At 46.3% G+C, this 15,961-nt stretch overlaps 1 protein-coding gene and 1 long non-coding RNA gene across 2 annotated transcripts; one reads left to right on the forward strand and one right to left on the reverse strand.

Annotated features, from left to right (window-relative positions):
* Window positions 1-4,159: 4,159 nt before the first annotated feature.
* LOC123497188 (uncharacterized) lies at window positions 4,160-5,106 on the forward strand. Its single transcript, XR_012203956.1, has 2 exons — window positions 4,160-4,274; window positions 4,585-5,106. It is a non-coding gene; the product is annotated as an uncharacterized lncRNA (long non-coding RNA).
* Window positions 5,107-10,842: 5,736 nt separating this feature from the next.
* LOC109763339 (uncharacterized) lies at window positions 10,843-15,662 on the reverse strand. The gene is made up of 7 exons (XM_020322176.4): window positions 15,430-15,662; window positions 14,665-14,776; window positions 14,264-14,372; window positions 13,952-14,141; window positions 13,103-13,214; window positions 12,407-12,515; window positions 10,843-11,320 (listed from the first exon to the last, which is right to left on the reverse strand). The coding sequence occupies exons 1-6, from the start codon at window positions 15,543-15,545 to the stop codon at window positions 12,459-12,461; spliced, it is 696 nt and encodes a 231-aa protein (XP_020177765.1). The 5' UTR covers window positions 15,546-15,662; the 3' UTR covers window positions 10,843-11,320; window positions 12,407-12,458.
* Between the last annotated feature and the right edge of the window lie 299 nt (window positions 15,663-15,961).

Raw genomic sequence — 15,961 nt, forward strand, 5'->3', positions numbered from 1 at the left:
GTTATTGAAATTGTTTGTTTTTTGTTAAGATGGTTGCTTGGTTTTGTTAGGTCAGTTGCTTGGTTTGCTTAGACATTATGCATTGTGTGTTTTGATAATGTAGTTGCATGGATTTGCCAGGACAGTTGCTTGGTTTTGTTAGGATAGTTGCTTAGTTTTGTTAGGACAGTTGCTTGATTTGTTAGGACAATCGATTGTTTTTGTTATGACAGTTGCTTGGTTTACTAGGACAGTTGCTTGGTTTACTAGGACAGATGCTTGGTTTGTTAGGTCAGTTGCTTGGTTTTTACACAAACCAAGATGATAAGAAGTCATATTAGACAAACAAGAAGAGTTGCTTACTGATAACACTAAAGTTGCCTATATACTACACAGAGTTGCTAAAAAAAAGTTCATCGATACCTATCCATATGAGATCTAGTTTTGAAGAACTCGTCGCAAGAAACCCAATGGTGAAAACGGATCTGAATTTCGATACTCGAATCAAAAATTATGGCTTTTTAAATTTTTTGAAACTCAAATTAATGCATGCGAACTGACGTGGCAGAGCATCTTCCTAATCACGCAGGGAACAGCAGAGTGTGATTGTTTTCGCGCGCGGGTGGCTGATTTTTCGTTTCTGGCTGTCTGATCGCGCGCGCAGGTGGCTCTTTCCTTTTCTGGGAGAGCGCTCGGGGCTGCGATCGGGCGCCCGTGCGCCCGCGAGCCACGTCCTGCCGGCTCGCTATTTATTCGGCGCCCCGGCGCCGCCATCGATCTCACAGCAGCGCAGCAGCGAAAAACCCAATCTGCAGTCCTGTCGTACGAATTTCTTTGTAGGCGATCTCGATCGACGACCGTGGCTTCGTGCGGAAGGCTCTTCGTCTTCTTCTTGGTGGCCGCCGCTCTAGCCGCGGCGCCGGCGGCGTCGATGGCCGACGTAGTGCCGCTTCCCACCGGGCGTCGCCACTTTGCTGCTCCCGCCCCGGCGCCGGCCTCCATGCCGCCGGCCGCGTCCCCGGCTCACCACGGCGCGAAGAGTCCCTCAACGTCGCCGTCCGCTGGCGCCGCAAGTCCGTCGTCCAGGGCCGCACCGGCTCAAGGTGGCGCGTGGGGTCCGTCGCACGCTCCGGCCCCTTCGGCTTCTGCCGGCGCCGCAGGGTCGTGGTCCAGCAGGACCGCACCGGCGGCTTGGAGCCCGTCGTACGCTCCGCCACAGGCGCCTCCGCAGCCTACTGACGACGGCGCGAAGAGCCAGCCTCCAACCGGCGCAACGACGCCGGGCCAGCCGGCGGACACGGGAACACCAGCAACGACAAGGCCAGGCGTGACCAGCGGCGCCGCGGCCGGCATGCCAGCCACGGTCCTCACGGCCGCTGGGTTGATGGCCATGATGTTGCTCTTCTAGGTCCATTGATCAGTTGGATATATATCTGGGTGCCCGGGTTTATATGCAGTAGTTATCTAGTTCAATTTATAGTTCGATATGTTTTTGTGTGCATTTTTACGCAGAGTCAAGAGGAGAGAGCTAGTGTATGTTATTATTATATTTCTAGAAAAGTGAAGCTATTAGTCGATCTAGTCGAGTCTATGATCTAGTTTATACGAGAGGGAACCGGCAGCTAGCTTAGGTTCAAGCATGTAATCTACGGATTATTCGTGAATTAGTTTTATATACAAGTGTGTTCTTCGTATGTTTTTAGCTATGGTGTGCAATTTTTCTATCTTCTCTAGTTACCAAATTAGCCTGGTCAATCAGTCTTGTGCGTACGTTTAATTTGTCGATTCAAATCAAACCGACCTCACTCCACAATACAATAAATTCAGGTTGAATTCACATTGAATCAATCTTTTCTCTTGGTGCCTCGCATGAACGTGTCTTGCCCCAAAAAAGCAAGCACCAATCCATAAAAAAACAAGAACCACGAAGAGAAAATGAACGAAGAGAAAATGAACGAAAAGGTCATAGGCAATGCAGAAATTAAAATTACACATTGGTCCTGGAGAAATCGACGCCTTGTTGCTCTTGCACTCGTTGGCAGCGCCGTCAATGCCACCTCTAAACCTCCATAATATAATCAGAGCCAGAGAAAAGTTTGTTAGCGCAATGCTCGTGAAATCGTTGTTCGGAGTTGGATGATGCTGTAGTACCTTAAAAAAAGATCGACATCCCAGATGAGAAGGTGATGACGACGACCACTCCCCACGGCCGAAATTGGCCCCAACATTGATGGTTAGAAAAGGAGCTATCAAGACATGAAACAAATGCTATCCACCCATGGATGAAACCTTCCAAATGCATGATCCAGAGAAAGAACTAGACCAACCACTCCAGAAGAATAGACAGTCTTCTATGCCGCCGATGAGATGGAACAGGAGTAAATAAAACTAATGCTCGATCCGCAAGCCGTCGTCGTCGCCGCCATAGCGCTGCCGCAACGCCGATCCAGGACCCTTGTCGGCAAGGAATGATGGAGCGATGTCGAAAGGGAGACGATCTACGGAAAGACACAACTATAATGGTGGCCCACCAACAAAGCAACGGAATACAAGTACTTCCTCCGTCCCATAAAGCGTCTCATATATTTGTCTAGGCACGGATGTATCTAACACTAAAACAGGTCTAGTCACATCCGTATCTAGATAAATCTAAGACAAACTTTACCATGGAATGCATGCACTTTGGGCCAACATGGATGAAAACTAAGGGTATCTCCAAAGTGGTTCCTCGAAACTGACTAACTATCCGTCCACGGGCGGACGCGCACGTGGACATGAATACAGAGCCATTCATCCAACACGGTGCCCTAAACATTTGCCTCTATTATTTTCCTATATCCAAAGCACTCAAAATAATATAACAATAGCACAGTTCGTCCATAGATAACATGCAAATATCCTATTAAACAAAAGTTCAAATATAATAAATACTAGATCCAAACATAATGGGATGTTCAACAAGTTTTTAAAACTCATTGATACAAATTCAAGGTTACTCAAGTCCGCAAAAGTTGTTCATCGAGACAACGTATGAACGTGAATGGCCTGCCCTCCGTTGTTTGGTACAACAAGGCAACGTGTAGAGGCTATCAACATGATGACTGTCAAGTTACAACATTGAGTGAATGAATAAATTGACCAACATGTAGAGCAGTAAGAAGCAAAACTTACGATCTGTGCTTTTGACACACCCCGTGGCAACATTCTCTCCACTTGTGCAATCACACTGCAACCCTTCATGACGGAGTTGGAGATGTTGTACCAGCGATGTGCTAGCGACTTGGCATTGCGGTCATGGATCATGTGTAAGTTATAAGGCGCGAAGTGTTTTTGCTCATGGGACCAAGAGTGGATATTTGGGCAAAACACCCTGCCACATTACGTCATGCCTAGAAGCCCACAGTTCCGACCAACCACGCATCGCACAACAACTAATTCTCGCTCACCTAACACCCCGCTCACCGTCAGACCTATCTGTCTGTCTCGCACTGAAGACGCGCAGGCGGGGCTCAAGACACGCAACCTCAGCAGCGCCAGCAGATAAGATAAGGTCGGACGAGAATGGAAAGCATCTCGTCCCGCCCGTCTCTCCTGCCTCCCCTGCACGCATTTTTCTTTCCTTCCCGCGAATACGGCCTTCTTCGGGGACCAAACCGCAAAACAGCACCCGTCCCCGCGCGCAAACCGGCTGCTCCGTCGCGTATTTTTCAAAACCATCGTCGTCTCTCTGTCCCGCGGTCAGACAGACATGGCCATGGCGAGGTCCGCTCTCCTCTCCTCTCCTCCTCCCCCTCCCCCTCCTATGTAGTCCCCTGGTTACCCCGTGCTGCCTGTGTCGCTCGGATTCATGCACGCGGACTCGCCGAGGGCTCCAGCGTGGGGGATTTCATTTACCTGAAGATTAGTACAGCAATAGAGTGCGGCAATAGAGTAGTGGGAAGGCTTCTGGGTATGGATCGATGGGCATTACACTGTCGGTCAGATCAGCCCCCCAGGAAATCATACTAGTGGCCTAGTTTGCTGAGGGTTGTTCCAGGAAGGGGCCCTGGTTTGCTTGGCATCTGTGGGTCTGCATTTCCGATGCCTGAGTTACTGTTATCTGAATCTCAAGTATGTCTGTCTGTCTACCTCCCATAGTGTCCGTGTGTCATACTGTGATGCGACGATGGCACACTTGATAGAAGCATCCATTTAGCTAGCCCTGCTCTGGTCAATAATTCCTAATGCTCCTTGCGTGTTTGCAGGGCGGTGGCACGAGTCTTGACGCCGTTGCGGCTGCCATTCGAGTGCTGGAGGTACGCTTCGTTCCCTGTGGACGGACGCACGCAGCGTCTATCTACATAACTTGTTCGTTAACAGATTATGTGAGCAAACAACTGTTTGGTGTATGTATATATAGTCACGAATTTACTAGTGTCGAAATAAGGAAGTAGAGGACTTGGTTTTGCATTAGTTGCACAATCCAGGTTTAGGACCCTACTATATTTAATCAAGTCTGTGATGGCCTAGTTCAAGTACATGATATGATGATGGTATCATGGGAGCTTGCTTTTTACAAGGATGTAGTATGTAACTAAGTTCTTATTCTCATCTGTGCCTGACTAGGATGACCCCATCACCAATGCTGGCCGAGGTTCAAGTTTCACCGAGAGTGGTCGGGTCGGATGCGATGCAAGTATCATGGATGGAACTGCAGGTTCCTATGGAGCTGTCGGAGCTGTGCAACGTACCTGTGGAAAAATGTACTAAAACTTGATCCTCCAAAGTACTAGAAGCTTAAAAGAGATACTGTTCATATGCACGTAGTATATTGACAATCAGAGAAGCTTAAAGCTCTGACCGTACTTTCTGTTTCTTGTAGATCAGGTGTAAAGAATCCCATCCAAGTTGCATTGCACTTGGCAAATGAACAAATTTCAGGCTCTTCACTCCTTGGTCGGATACCTCCCATCTATTTAATCACAAAATTCAAGCTTCTTACACGTTTTGGTTACCCATAACCTTTTCTTTTCAGCAATTTCTCTGCCCTTGTGTCAATTTTCTGTGTCATGACTGTTCCGCCTTGTGTTATCTTCTAATCATGTTTAATGCTGAAATATGTAATGCAAATGTAAAGCCTTTGTATCATTTGTCTGTCACCTGCCCATCTTACCTGTAATCCTGAGTTGCTAAGTTATTCATTGTTTTCTTAGGTTTTTGGTCGGTGAGGGAGCATGCCAATGGGGAAAATGTAAAGGAATTGACATAATTGGAGCCACATCGTAGGAGAATAACGTAAACCCTCTTGTGGAGAATTCTTCCATCCAATTCTTCAATCCTAACCGCTGGTAATTTACTATTTCTTCTCCCATTCTCACACAGTGGTTAGTGACTGGGAATGCAAAAGCACAATGGGTAAAATACAGTGCGTTGCTTGCTAGTGCCAAGGAATCGGTTGATCGCTCCACTGCTTCTGCTTCAGAATCTAGTGCAATACAGTTGGACCCATCAGGTTCCTTCATCTTCTACATATGCTTGTTCATTTTTCATTTGTGCTTTAATCCTTCCAATGATTCTGGCACCCATATTCGGGATTCGGGGGCGAAACCCTACGCCGCCGCCGGTTCCCTGCCTCCCCTTCTCCTCCTCCCCCGCCGCTGCCGGCAGCCGTCATCGGGCTTGCCCGCTCGGCGGTAGGCGGCGGCTTCCCCGCGCACCCGCCTTGGCCTCTGGCGAGTCCCCCACCCTGCATCGGCCGCCGCAACCCGCGTCTCCCTGGTGGCCGCCGAGACCGACCCTCTGCGGCGGCCGTTGCCTTCGGTGTTGTCGCCCTGCGCCTTCGCCTGGGACGGCGCCGCCCGTCAGATCCGGCCGCCTCGGCCCTGGGATCGGAGCCAGATCCTCTGATCCGGCGGCTGGTGGGCCGGGGTTCACCGGATCCGCACGGATTTGGCCGGCGTGGCCTTGCCTCGTCCTGCCCGGCTTGGTGTTTTCGCGGTGTGGTGAATCCTGGTGGCGGCGGTGAGGGTATTCCTCCATGTCTCGACGGGATGTGTGCGGTGGGTGGATGCCGGGGCAGCGGCCTCGGGCGGTGTGGACGGGGGGTGGATGGACGGCGTCTGGACCGCGTGGGCGGTGAGTTGCCGGTGGATCTCCTTCGCGCTGCAGGCTCTCTCCCGCTGCACTTGACGGCTTACGATCGCGGTCGTCGGCCTCGGTGCATTCGCGAGAGCTGGTTGAGATGACATCGGACCGGAGGAAACTCTGGGTGACTCGTTCATCCCGACGGTGGCGACGACCAGGGTCGCTGTTTTCCTCCTTGCAGGCGCCGTCGAGGTCCCTGCCCTCCACCCCGAAACCATGCCCGGGTGAAAACCCATAATCTCCTGCGATTGGGCGGCGGCGGCACTGCGAGTGTCGTACCCTTATTGGAGGCATCACCTGGGCGTTTGGATGCTCGGTTAGAGGAACTGCAGGCGGAGGGGATGGGACCAGTGGCAGTAGGTGGTGTTCGCGAAGGAGGAGCGGCGTGGCATCTGGCACGTCGACAACGGCGGGTCTCATCGGCATGGAGCAGCGGGGTCTCGCCGGTGGGCGTGTGTTGATGGACGAGCGCAGGGCGGTGGAGCTGTCTGGCGCCATGGTGGCGTCGGCGGCAGCAAGACCGGGCAAGGTTCATGCAGCAGTATAGCACTGAAGATGGATTGGTGGCAGGTGGCTGCGGCGGCCTCATACTCGGTAGGCGTCCTGGTTGAGGAGTGCGCCGGACTGGTGGGTGCCCCATACCCGGCAGGCATCCTGGTTGGGACCTCAGGTCTTAGATGTTAGGTTTGGATGCGATGTCTGTTTGGTATTAGGCCTAGACTGTCAGCGCCCCTTCATCAACTGGTTAGGAGTAGCGACAGATGTTGCCTAGATGGTGGCTTTAGTTTTACTGTTGTATGACTTTGTACGGTCTTGTGTGAACAACTAATGAAGTGGTTGCACACATCGTTCAGATGAAGAGGCCGGGGTCCTCCTCCTTTTCTAAAAAAAATATATGCAATGTTCCTTTGGTTGGTCTATATCTTCTGAAACTTGACTGCACTTGTACGATTAGCATTGGTCTTTGCATAGAAATATCTAAAGCATATACGAAGTTTACTATGAGCTTAAAGATTACGTATTATTCGAAGCTTTCTATTAAAAGCTGGGCTCATGGTCTATTTTTGAAAAAAGAAAGTTTGCTATTTTTTCGAAACGGAGGCAAAAGTTTTGCCTCATCGATTAATTAAGCAGAAGAGAGTTGCTCGGTTAATTAGGGAAAACCGAGCGAAAACCAGATTGCAGTTAATTATGGAGAACCGGGCTAAAACCCTCACAACCGCTGAGCGGCACACATAGAAAGCCCCACGCACACCACTCCAAAGAGGGCCTCGACGAGACCGCACGCAGGCGTCATCGTCATCACTCCTCCCCTAGAGGCGTCATCGCCATCCTTACACTCTGAGCAAACGACTCCTACTTCGCCGTAGGCGATCGTCGACTCAACCCACACTGTAGCAGACACGTGAAGCTGCATGAAGATCGATGCCAAAACCTCAGCCTCCTGCGGCCAGACAGCGCAACTCCAACTCTAACGGAACACTCAGAAGGACAAAACCAGGCACGGCTGGCGCCAACGGGCAACCTGCAGCCAGTCATCGTATACCACAGGGCCTCGCCGCCGCAGCTTCGACTACCGCAACCTGTATGTGCACAGAAGATTTAGTTGGAATTGTACAATGTCACCTATTTTTATCTGAAGATTTAGTTGTATCCAATGATATACATTACAATGCTTAGATTATGTGTCTGTGACATATATATCCCCATGTTTTGACCTCTTATGTTAAAGCTCAATGTTATTTTAGCAAGTATTTCTTCCATTCAGTATCATGGATGCCATTCTGCCTCAGGCAGTACCCAATATGCTCTCTCAACAAATATGATTTTGAGCAAAACTAGAAGATCCACCTGTAGCCCAACCATGATTCAGTTTATTCTCGTATTGATGTTATATTCTGCTGATAGTTTTGCATGGTTGGTGACGATGCCGCGGGCGCGGGGTGTATCCACGGAGGACAGAAGAGGCCCAAGCCCGCTATTTGAAGACCCCTGATGGTTCTGGAATTAAAACGAGCGGACCTCTGGCAGAACCGCAGATGCCGAGGCATCACACTGACGGCAATCCTGACGATGCATAGACCTCAGACCTCTGCTTTGAGAGTTCTGTGAACACCTAGGCATCACCCTGACGGTGGCTTAAATCGCCGGAGCATCACTCTGACGGCGTCACACTTCTGGCCGCACGGCTCCAGAAGAGCGACAGCAGTTCTGTTTGATCGCCCAACTATTGTTGGCATCCCACCAATGGTTCTGCAGCGATTCAAGAGAGCTTTGTTGTGAAGGGAACTCAAAGTGTTAGCTCTTCTGCGAGCGTAAGGACAGATGCCAAGTAGCACTTTTAAGTTAGCTTTGATTCAGACAAGAATTCTTGAGGTATCCCTCCCACGGGCCCTGGCTAGCAAATAGGACCGGTTTCCTATGCTAGATACCTAGCAGGAAATCTTTCTGAATTAATGGCGTGCCTTGTGACGGCCACCAGATGACTTGTGCATGCCAGTATAAGATCAGACCTCACCCGAACTCGCATTATGGTCAACAGACCAATAGATTCCTAACAATCTTATTCAGGAACTTCTGAGCTCATCAAGGCAAGTCTACCGACCGGCGACAAGGCGCGCTTACTTCTGTAATATCACCTTCTACTACAAATTTTTTCCATGGATGTTACTTTCTTACAAATTTCTAGCTTTTTGTGTAGTTTCTTAGGCTAGGCAAAGTTGCTCCAATTTATTGTGAGAAAATGTGATTTGTGTATAAGCTAATGGCAAGTGGAAACTAAGATGGATTGTTAGTGCATTTGTATTAGCGCAAGGTGGACACCGGATAGTAATGGAATAAACAGTATTCAGAGATGAGAGAGTATAGGAAGAGCGACGGGGCGAAGCGGAGGAGATTGGGTTGCGGCGGCATCTAACCGCAGACGGGGAAGAAGACCGAGGTGGTGCTTCACGGGAACTCTCGTCGATTCCTTCGCCTAGGACATGGAGGCTAGGCTTGGGGTGGTCGATGGTTGCGTGGATGACGAACAACGCCGACTGGAACTGGAAGTGACATTGTTGCCTCGCCGCCCACTGAGGCTCTCCGGTCACCCCGTGTGTGTGTGGGGGTGGGTGGGTGCGCGCGCGCGTGTGTGTAAGGGAGAGATGGGGAGGGAGGGAGAGAGAAAGAGAGATTGATTTGCTTTTGTTTTCGTCGAGTCCATTCAGGCGTTCAACTTTAGGGGCAAAACCAAGCAGAGGGCGTGGTTTTAGTTCAAATAGGAACCAACTAAGGGCATGAAACGGAGTATTCCCTTATTTTCTTCTTTGACATTTCTATTGTAAAAACAGGGCTTTGGTCACAGGACAGTATTCATATTAGTCCCGGTTCAGTCACGAACCGAGACTAATGTGAGCATTGGTCACGGTTCGTGCGGCTAAGGCATTAGTCCCGGTTCACCTGGGCCCTTTAGTCCCGGTTGGTGCCACGAACCGGGACTAAAGGGTGCGATGCCCATTAGTACCGGTTGGTGGCACCAACGGGTACTAATGGGCTTTGAGGCATTAGTACCGGTTCATGGCACGAACTGGTACTAAAGGTCCCATTTTCAAACTCTACCACCCCCCCTCGACCGCCTTTTCAGTTTTAGAAAAAACAAAAGAAAATGATGAAAATGTCAAAAAAATAAAATAAAATAAGTTTCCCATGTGATATGTGGTCTAGTTGTTGGGAAAATTTACAAATATGAATTTCGACTTTATTTGCAAAATCTCTCTGGAATTTGTAAAATGGGCATAACTTTTGCATACGAACTCGGATTAAAAAAATTTATATGAAAAATCATCTACTCGAATAGTTACATCCGAATTTAACGGGGGAACCCCATTAAACATTTTCAAAATCCTCAAAAACCTAACAAAAAAAGTTACGGGGCTTTTAAGATCTAGAGTGGAAAAAAATCGAAAAAATTTCAAACTTACTAGTGGCGCACCATTTGCTAGGTGCGCCACTAGTAACAGAAAAAAATATAGTTTCAAATTTTTTTTTTGGAAAAAATGTGGTCAAACTAATTATTCTAGAATATTAGTGTTACTAAATAATTATTTCAGTTTTTTTGAATTTTGGTCAAATCTGGTCAAACTGTGGTCAAACAAATTATTCAAGAAATATTAGTGTTACTAAATAATTATTGTTTGTTAAAACTATAGTTTCAAACTCAAACAGTGAAATGTGTCACTTCATGCTCAAGCTAAATTCCTGAGGGTTAATAGGATTGACAACTCATTATTGTCAGGAAAACAACAAGTGCAGACTTGAAAACGAGGGAGAACAGAATCCGGAAGTTAAGCGTGCTCAGGCTGGAGTAGTGAGAGGATGGGTGACCGTCCGAGAAGTTAGATGATTTGGAATGATGAGGGGTGATTAGAGATTAGAGGATAAATTGAGCAGTGATGAGGGGTGGTGATTAGAGATTAGAGGTTAAAATAATTCAGAAATTTGAAAATAAAAAAAATTAAAAAAAAATCATAAAATTTCCCACCAACCGGGACTAAAGGTGGAGCTCCACGTGGCCGCGGCCTTTAGTCCTGGTTCGTGTAAGAACCGGGACTAAAGGGGAGAGGCATTAGTAACGACTCTTTAGTCCCCATTTTTCTACTAGTGTCTTAATATTAACGTGTGCCGTGAAGTTTTCAAATCAGACAATGGAGATGTCTTAACCATGTCCAAAGCGCAATAACTTTCCCTGGCCAGATCATAGACATTACAATTATATCTTTGTTTGTATATATATATAAGTACATAGTTAGCTAGTCATACACTGTTTAAACATTATCGGCTTCAAATTGTTAATCCAGCCTCGCTTTCCTATCTAGTCGGCTCACTAGCCCCAGGATCATTCAAAGCTAGGAAGCACGGTCGATACAGAAATTCCATACATTAAACAACAATAGTCTTACACAACGTCTAACTTATTACTCCCTCTGTAAATTAATATAAGAGCGTTTAGATCATTAAAGTAGTAATCTAAACACTCTTATATTAGTTTACGGAGGGAGTACATGGCACCTCAATGGCGCTAAGGGCACAAGCACAACTTCCTCATTTGGCAGTGGAAATATACATCACACTCGAGAATGGAGAGACGCAATCCCCACACGAACAGCCAACTGAGAATACACCTAGTCATCATACTTGCTAGCGAACTCAGTATCGCATTAATCGTCAGCTTATGCATCTGGCCATATCAACAAGTCAAGTGAGCACGTTGAATGATCGCAAGACATTCAAGAGCAGATGATAAAATGAATGCATGCTGATCTAGATGCGTATGACATACAAGAGCAGAGGATAAAATGAATGCATGCTGATTTAGATGCTTATGACATACAATCTGCTCAACAATAAATTTCAGCATCGACATGACATAGACATCGCACTTACAGTGAATGGGAGTACAAGAAACATGCAAGAACAAGCAAGTAAATAATAGTTGATGAATGATATGAAGTGTAGCATCATAAATTTCCTTTAAAAAATATATTTTTCCTTAAAAACATTATGATTATGATTTTTTATTTTTTTAAATTTTGTTACATAAATTCCCGTTGGCTTGTATAAGCTGATGATGTATCACCACGAAACCACTTTGGATAGGGCCAAGGGACTAAAGTAAACTGATTTAGTAATTCAAGGTTGAAAACAACCAGATTGCAAGTTCAAAGTTGAAAAATGAACTTTTGCAATCGTTCAACCTAAAAAATGGACTTTTTCGCAATACTGCTACTGACACATGCATAGTTATTAAAACCGACCAGAACAAACCGGAACCAAGCCCTGTTCCAATCTGGTTCACAGTGAAGGTTGATCCAATCAACCTTTTGTGAACCGGCATAAACCAGGGGTCAGTAAAATATTCTGTAGGTGGAAGCACTTGGACCATCTTTAACATTGTTTGGACCATAACTAACTAGGCTGTGCTCGTTTGTTATCTTTGTACTTAACATTGTTTCTACCATACTAACAGACAAAAAACCATACATAATATTTTATTTAACCAACAGGTTGGACCGCTAAACCGGCGGTCTGAACACTGAACTAAGGCCCTTACCGTGTCGATCACCGCTCCGGGTTCAATAACTACGGACACATGACACACAAGTTAGATGCAAATTTCTTATACATGATGCTGGAGAGGATGGATATTGATTTAATGCAACAAAGCACATACTCTCAGCACATGATGCAATAAAACAAATTGATATCCAAGCGAACATGATAAAATGTGCAGTACTCAGTTTACTGTCTCATCTGTATATGATACCTTGACCGGTGTTATTTTGATTTCGAATCACTTGAGCATTTCCAGGAGCTTGTTATGTGTTCGTCTCCATAGATAGCATTTTCAGAGAAACCTTCCGCAAATAATCAGACTGGGTAATACAAAAGAAAACAATGTAAAGCTTTATACCAAATTACTAATAGTGGCTTGCGACCAACAGTTCCACCCATCAGGAGACAGTTCACTACAAGATTCAACATGTGGTCGATAATAACCAAGATCATGGTCAGCATTTTGGTCTATCATTTATGTAACATAATTAAAAAGATTTAAAATATAGTAGCTTATTAACTTACTATTTGTATGTGTACTAAGTGTGAAAATGCTAAAATAACTCAGATATGCTCCAAATGGTTGAGTGTGGGCGTTGACACACCCATGGCCCCAGTTCAAGTCCCGGCAACCGCAGAAAAATGTGTATGTGTTTGCAAGCATGACAAAAATCAGGATATGTTCCCAAGAGCAGGTAAAGAAAACGTTGGCAGCTGGAGAGCAAAAAAGTCACCCAAGGTATCCCAAAAAAGGTAAACTGCTGAAGGTACTTAAACATGATGTAAAAAATCTTCTACAACATTTGGAGACAGTTCTGCTCTATTATTAGCCCACAAACCTTGTTTGACATCCATAACTACAAAAATGTGCTCTGCTCCGAGTAGACACCAAGATAGGTTAAATTACCTGGCTGGTCGCTGCAGCATAGATCTTCTCTTCGAATCCCACAGCGATTTTTTCAAGTTCGTTCAGACCCTCTGGCCCTGATACTGGCAGATGCTTCTTCAGACATTCCATTCTACACGTATAATGCAAAATGTGAATAAATTGGAAGATGCACAGTGTGCAATGAAATATCTGGCATCTGAGATGTAAGGTGGGACGAGTAGGCAGAGCAGCCAATTCTCAACCATATACACCCTCCATTCCTATAGGCAAGGCATAATTTTCGCTTTGATAAGACCAAGGAGGTGCTGCGCGGGTTGATTTAGTCATGACTCATGACTCGTGATCATGTGAGGAATATCACTTGGGGAAGCATACAAGAAACTCTAGTTTCAGAACAAAATTGCATCCGGCACAGTACTAATAGCATGGTTTCCCCTATGAGATCAAACGTTGTGATATCTGTGTTATACTGTATTTGTGTGTGCCATGACAAATCTGGACCTCTTTGTCAATAAACTTGTGCTAAACTGTTTAGATATAATTTAATTATAATTAAATGAAGTAATTAGACTGGATTCAAAGCAGGTGCAATATGAAGTTCATTAGTCAATCCCCCAGCAAGCATTATTGACATAAGAATAGAGCACAGAAACTGGGAGCTTGTGTGTAGATTGACGACGAATCTGTTGCTACCACTATGAATATGACTGAATCAAAGATATATCAGATGGATCGATGACAACATTGACCCGAAAACATGCAGGAAATTTCTCTTTTTTGTATGTGAGAAACCGAAAAAGTGGAGAAGGATCGAATTAATATGATTGGAGGGAGGGGAAAGCAAAGCGAATCAATTACAGTCCCTACATCTTATTGACGATCCTGCTGCGCGCCTCAGGCTGAAGCTGGGGGCGCCAATCGCCTCCGGTGGGGGCCGGGGCGTTCGGATCAACGCCGGTGGCGGCAGCGGCAGCGGCGACGGCAGCAGCGACTGCAGCGGGGTCTGAACCTTGGGTGGGCCGCCAGGGGGTTCCGTCGGGCATTCTTAAACATGATGCTGGAGAGGGTAGAGGTCGATTTAATGCATTAAAGCACACAATCTCAGCGTTTGATGCAACAAAAACGATATCCAGGCGAAAACGATAAAATGTGCAACACTCAGTTCACTGTATATGATACCTTGACCGAGGTTCATTTGATTTGGAATCACTTGAGCATTTCCAGGAGCCTGCTGTGTCTTCGTCTCCATAGATAGCATTTTCAGAGAGATCTTCCGCAAATAATCAGACTGGGTAATACAAAGGAAAACAATGTAAAGTTTTGTACCAAATTACTAATAGTGGCTTGCGACCAACAGTTCTGGTTGATTAGCAGCTTAGCACGCTCGAGAAGGTGGTTCAGCTTTTAACATTTGAATCATAGTTATACATGGTACTTAACATGACTTAAACAGTATCCTCTACAACATTTGGAGACAGTTCTGCTCTATTATTAGCCCATAAACCTTGTTTGACCCCCATAACTAAAAATAAAATAGACTGTGCTCTGCTTCGAGTAGCTGCCAAGATGGATTAAATTACCTGGCTGGTCGCTGCAGTATAAATCTTGTCTTCGAACCGCACAGCGATGATTTGAAGTTCGTTCAGTCCCTCTGGCACAGATACCGGCAGATGCTTCTTCAGACATTCCATTCTACACGTATAATGCAAAGTGTGGATAAAATATGTGGCATCTGAGATGTATGGTGGAACGAGTAGGCAGAGCAGCCAATTGAGGTAGATCTCCAATTCTGAATTCCTATAAGCAAGGCGTAATTTTCGACTTTGCTAAGACCAAGGCGTGATTCTGAACATTTGGGGAATATATATCCACTTGGGGAAGCATACTGCATAGGAAGAAGTCTAGTTTCAGAACAAAACTGCATCCCGGCACAGCACTAAGAGCATGGTTTCCCCTAGGAGATCAAACGTTGTGACATCTGTGTGCTAAATTGTTCAGATATAATTTAGTCCTAGTTAAGCTAAATGAAGTGATTAGGCTGGACTGATTAGGAAGTTGATTAGTCAGTCAGTTTTGACTGAGTATGGTATAGTACAGAGGCGCAGAAACTGGAGGGGGGCTTGTGTGTAGATCGACGACGGAGAATCTGTTGCCGCCGCTAAGGACATGGCTAGATCGAAGCTCTATCGGATGGATCGACGACAAGATCGACCAGAGAAAACACGCGGGAAATCCCTTGGAAACCCGAAAGCAAACGCGGAGGAAGGATCGAATGAATATGGGTTAGAACTTTAGAGGGAGGGGAAAGCAGAGCAGAGCAGATCGAGCTGAGAGTCCATACATACATCTTGTTGACGACCCTGCTGCGCGCCTCGGGCAGGAGCTGGGCGCGCCAGTCCTCGCCGGTGGGCGGCGGGGCGTTCAGGTCAACGCCAACGCCGACGCCCCAGTTGGCGTCCATGGCTGGTGGTTCGTGTGTGGTATGCTGGCTGGTCGGGTCTCGAGGGGATGGAGGTGGAGGCGCCCCGCCTCTGCTTTTGTATATACAAAACCAGACGACGGCGACGAGGAGGGAAAGACGCTCGCGGCGTGCCCTTAGTGGTGTCTCTTTTTTAAAAAGATCAAGCCGACCGCTTTTTTTTTAACCATAGTGTCAAGGTTTACATGAATAATTAGGGGATCATGGAGATCAAAAAGTCACTTTGAAGGACGGGTACATTGGAGCCCTATATTTCAAATAGTGCCAAAATGCTATTCTGAAGTTTCAAAAAATTCCGAAAATAAATCAACATGTTTATATGGATGTATATTATACATGTGCAAATTTTGATGCTGAAATAAATAACCATGTGAGTTACACAAAAATGACAAAATTGT

This window comes from Aegilops tauschii, chromosome 2 (assembly GCF_002575655.3).
Source record: "Aegilops tauschii subsp. strangulata cultivar AL8/78 chromosome 2, Aet v6.0, whole genome shotgun sequence".
Lineage (NCBI taxonomy): Eukaryota > Viridiplantae > Streptophyta > Magnoliopsida > Poales > Poaceae > Aegilops > Aegilops tauschii.

Excerpts from the sequence above, each read along its gene's own strand:
- LOC109763339 (XM_020322176.4), bottom strand. The coding sequence starts at position 15,545 with ATGGACGCCAACTGGGGCGTCGGCGTTGGCGTTGACCTGAACGCCCCG. Across the intron at positions 14,777-15,429 it reads AGCAGGGTCGTCAACAAGAT|AATGGAATGTCTGAAGAAGC; the intron begins GTATGTATGGAC and ends TTATACGTGTAG. Across the intron at positions 12,516-13,102 it reads ATGCTGCAGCGACCAGCCAG|TCTGATTATTTGCGGAAGGT; the intron begins GTAATTTAACCT and ends TGTATTACCCAG.